This window comes from Agrilus planipennis, unplaced genomic scaffold (genome assembly GCF_000699045.2).
Source record: "Agrilus planipennis isolate EAB-ADULT unplaced genomic scaffold, Apla_2.0 scaffold1096, whole genome shotgun sequence".
Taxonomy (NCBI): domain Eukaryota; kingdom Metazoa; phylum Arthropoda; class Insecta; order Coleoptera; family Buprestidae; genus Agrilus; species Agrilus planipennis.
In genome coordinates this window covers 2,547-7,221 of record NW_020439945.1, presented here as the reverse complement: position 1 = coordinate 7,221, position 4,675 = coordinate 2,547, and the positions used below count along the sequence as shown (strand labels likewise).

Below are 4,675 nucleotides of genomic sequence, written 5' to 3'. Positions count from 1 at the left end.
TGATGAGATCCAAAAAGATCGAAATCGCGATCCGCGTCTGGCAGTTTCGACAGAATACAGACCACTTCGAATTATTTTGTTCAATTATGGTAACGTGCCTATCACGTTGAGGTGAACTACGCCGGGATTCGATTCAGCAAGTAGATATCCATATTTTTAAATGTACCTTGCTGGAGCATACGTAATCCTAAAATGTGGCATGGTACTACAGGTTGCGCTCACCACGCCATTTGTGGTATTTTCTAATACGCGCTGTTAAAACAGCAGGTAAAGGTTGCTCTGTGTTCTGTCGGGACTACCTGCGACGCGTTGGTGAGATCCAAAAAGATCGAAATCGCGATCCGCGTCTGGCAGTTTCGACAGAATACAGACCACTTCGAATTATTTAGTTCGATTATGGTAACGTGCCTATCACGTTGAGGTGAGCTACGCCGGTATTCGTTTCAGCAAGTAGATATCCATATTTTTAAATGGACCTTGCTGGAGCATACGTAATCCTAAAATGTAGCATGGTACAACAGATGGCGCTCACCAAGCCATTTGTGGTATTTTCTAGACATAATTATGTTAAATATTCATACTATTTTCTAACACACATTTATAAATATAACTGTCTCTATGAGGGATGGTGGTAATTCGTTCCTTCACGGTACCAGTTCGCCCGCCGCTTTATCTGTCTGATATTTTCGAATCCAGTTGGACCTTGCGCAAATTTTAACGACGAGAATTATTTTTCTGTTTAGACCTCTCCTTTTTAAAAATTTATAACTGTTATATCCGGCCCACATTATCACAAGGTGGCGACAGTCTACTTCAACCCCGAATTCCTCCGTCTAGGCAAGTCTACAAATAATACTGCACCCTGCATCAAGGAGTCAGTCTATCTACGGTACAGCTAAAAGTCCGCTCCTTTGTCGGTATTTATCTATTATAAGTGTAGATTGTAAACGAGTTCTTTTATAATAAATAAATAAGTTTTTCGAGTTTAAAAATCTTTTTTAAAAATCCTACCCTTTGGACATTCGACATAACTGGCGCTGCGAACAGGATCTGGAAAGCGTCTCTGGAAAACCGGAAAACCTACGCTTTAGAATATCAATTCTACAACGTCCACATCTACAAAAGAATCTGAAACATCAAAAACAACGGTTTTCTGTCCATAAGAACATTCCATTCCACTGAGGATTGAAACTTCTGCTAAAAGGCTGCAAATTTGGAGGATTTTGAAACAGGTTGGTGCATTTTTCGTATCTATCCTTTCTACTTGTCCTCTCCGTTAAATTCTACACAAGATAGCTATCGCAACAAATCCCATAGATACAATTAATTAATTTAAAACGAAATTTAATTTGCTCAGTAGTAGGGTAAAATAACCGATTCTAGCACAGAGGAGTAGGTAAGTGACGAAACGTCATCGATCGTAAACCTGTAACTGTTAAATGGTTACTATTAAACGGTTGCTGTTACTGGTCACATGATGTTAATGGCTCTTGACGATGTCAATGAGTGTAAGCATTAATACATATATTGGTTGTATTTATATTACAAAGAATGCGGATTTTAAAAAGAAGTTATTGGTGGAGAGAGGAAAAGAAATAGGAATACGTTAGGAGGGAGAATGTGGTTGAGTTGGACAGTTAAATGTTATGTCGATAATTAAAGGAAATGTTGTTAAGGTTAACGATTCTTTATTTTGATATAAATAAAGTATATGAGTGCTACAATCAAAATATTGAATAATAAAATTACATTAATAGTGCTTACAACTTGTAGAAATAGGAAAGAGTCGGTGATGTAACCCTTTGATACAGAGCCCTCTCTGTTTTCAGCCTCATGAAGGTGAATCCATCGGCTTTCAACGTATTTTCGAGACTGTCCATCTTTTTCAATGAATGCAAGTTTTACAGAGTGCAGGTTTTCCACGTTTTCAATGGTATAAACATTTGTACCATTCACATTTTTTAAAATAACAGATCCCCAATTTTTCATCCATGCACAAGGCACATCAATATCTTTATTAAAATTTTTACAAACATAGGCTTGATCACCAATTGTATTATCAGGTCGTGAAATGTAGAGGGTGTTGTTATATAAATATGTTAAAATCAGCAACGACGATACACTGATCATGATTGGTTTTTCCATTACAACTAAGATGATGAATACGAAGAACGTGTTCTTATTGCACTGCCCCTCCAGAGATACCTGTTTTAGTGGAAGGGGTTTTAGGTACATAAGTTACGCGAATGAGTGAAGGAGCAGTAGAAGTTTAGAAGAGTTGAGTGTGTAAGTTAGTAAACATGGAAAGCTTTATCGAAAAGTTTAATAGTGTGCGGGTGGGTTATGAAGAAAAAGAAATACGTTCTCTAACATCATTGGAAGTGAATCAAACGTATCCCGTACAACGCTTCAAAAAGGTTCACACAAAATGGGGTCCTCGTCTGTTAGCTGATTTGTACAGCTTTGTTATATTTCTTTCCTGCAGACATGCAGAAGCTTTTACGGATGCAGAAATCGAGGATATAAACGATAAAATAGATAAAAAAGTGGGTCGTCCATCAATTCGACTCAAAGGATTTGTCGGAAAAGCAGTTGATATAGAAATACAAATGTAAAATGTATAGCGTTATGTAAGAGAATAAAAAATCTATATTTTATTTTAATGTGTTTTATTTGTTTAAATGATTTTATGAGTGTAAAGACAACCAATATTTTAATAAAAGAACATTTTTGTAAGCACAAGTTGGTTCTATAGCTGTTTTAAATAAATGATAAGAACACACGTTTACTTTAAAATCAGCTGCTAGACTTAAGAGAGATGGACATTCGATGTCTTCAATGTTAACAAAGTTAACATTAGGAAAGTATTCCAATAACCACATTTTCTTTTGTAATCCCTTAACATATACAATTGTTGACTCCATCAATATAGGATGAATACTATCATAAATCGTAGAGTATGGAACATCACCGTCATCCCAATATAACCCATGAAAATTTCTGGTTAACCAACGATTTTGACTTCTGTAACGAACTGGGAGGGCGTCCCAGGGAAATGGTGGCTGAAATGTGAAATGATAAATTGGTTCTTCTTTTAGCGCAACAATAGCTACTTCCTTGAAAACAAATCGATTCTCACAACATTGAAAACCTTGTACATCTAGTATGAAAGTCATCGTGCTCACTGTTCAGTACCGGTAAAGAAAGTGAAGTATGGATGTAGTCATTGGGTTTTATACTTCTTGAACCAAGTTTGTAGAGGGATTGTAACGTATCACACGATCATGAATGATTAAACAGTAAGCTGCTGTTTTATCTGGTATATTGCGTTTAGTTTGAATTTCTAAACGAATATCGATACTTCCAGATTTCACAATTTCATTTTGATAAGAGCAGTCTACTATTACAAGAGGAGCAATTGTTCGAAATTCCTTAGGATCGAATAAGGGTTCACTTACATTACCATAATACGATTGTTGAAAATTAACATACATTTCGTACAAAACAGCAAATCTGGAAAGATCAAAATCTAAATTCAAATTATCATACGGGTACATAGTGGATCCTAAGTGAACTTTAAAATTTGTTAGGTCGCAGTGATCGAAAACACTCTTATTTTTTGTAATATCATTACCTTTATCGGTTTGAAAACCGAAAATAATGAAGCGAGGTTTTTCCAACTGTGATGTAGTTTTCACAGTCCAGTTGTGAGAATATGATTGGTTAAGTAAGGGATATTCATGTAGTTCCCAACTACGAAAAGAAAGTTCCATATTTAAATTGCGATCAACGTAACGTAATAATTTCAAACGTTCAGCGTCAGCAACAGATACATGAGGAATTTTCCAACATATCTGATCCAAATGGACATCAACTTCTTCAGCCGGTGTTGCTGAGCAAAAGAGGGCATTATTGTCAGTACTGCTGCGAACTAGAACTAATTCTTGTCGTATGTTGAGTATTATTTTTCGAAAGTCTTCTCCAAACCCTAAAATCATACGAAGAGGAATACAAACGTTGAAGTAACCGTTTGTATCAATCAGATTTCTGGTATGAAGGGCAACTCCTTTTACAGCACCTAAAGCAGGAGGCAACCATCCACTATTAATGAGACGTTTACTTTCATTTTCATTGTAAGACGCATAGCCTTTCATTGTTGTAGTCATACCAGGATTTCGGACTCGATCAATAACTTTTCCTCCCAATTCATATCGAATTTCATCAAATAGGTATAGAATTCCGTTATTGATAAAAGAAGTATTAGTTGGTACAGTTCCATCCTTTTTCAGTAAACGTCCTTCTATGTATACGAAACTACCGCAAGGTAAGGTGTAAACATCTTCATTTTCTATTGGAATGCGTTTGGTATCATTATTTTTAAAAGTTGAATTAGCATAGGGTTGATGAGTATGTTTATCAGCGTTAATAATAGCGTTGTCGAAGATTGCTTTCTCGGTGACATTTAGTATTTATGCAACCATTTTAACTTTTCACATTTCTCAATCGCAACCCCAAAGATTTAAGGAACTGTTTATTAGACGGTGTTAATCGCTGAACGGGTGTAAGCGAAATAAATGTCTCAGAGTGTGGTGATCGTTTTATAGTAGTATTTTTGTTGGAATAGCGTTGCCCACAGTTGTATCGCGCAACCATGTTATAGTTTTCGTAAGTGAAG

General features: G+C 36.0%; 1 protein-coding gene across 2 annotated transcripts; it reads right to left on the bottom strand.

Moving 5' to 3' along the window:
- Positions 1 to 2,741: 2,741 nt before the first annotated feature.
- On the bottom strand, positions 2,742 to 4,388 carry LOC112906003. 2 transcript variants are annotated; one of them, XM_025979512.1, is made up of 2 exons: positions 3,635 to 4,388; positions 2,742 to 3,529 (listed from the first exon to the last, which is right to left on the bottom strand). In XM_025979512.1, the coding sequence occupies exons 1-2, from the start codon at positions 4,164 to 4,166 to the stop codon at positions 3,234 to 3,236; spliced, it is 828 nt and encodes a 275-aa protein (XP_025835297.1). In that variant the 5' UTR covers positions 4,167 to 4,388; the 3' UTR covers positions 2,742 to 3,233. The 2 variants fall into 2 exon arrangements, with proteins under 2 accessions (XP_025835297.1, XP_025835298.1); XM_025979513.1 differs by having other exon boundaries at positions 2,742 to 3,513.
- Between the last annotated feature and the right edge of the window lie 287 nt (positions 4,389 to 4,675).

What these genes read in the sequence shown, in the direction of transcription:
- LOC112906003 (XM_025979512.1), bottom strand. Translation starts at nt 4,166, where the DNA reads ATGACTACAACAATGAAAGGCTATGCGTCTTACAATGAAAATGAAAGT. An exon ending in CGGTTTTCAAACCGATAAAG is followed by an intron (nt 3,530 to 3,634) that starts GTAATGATATTA and finishes ATTTGAATTTAG; the next exon opens with ATTTTGATCTTTCCAGATTT.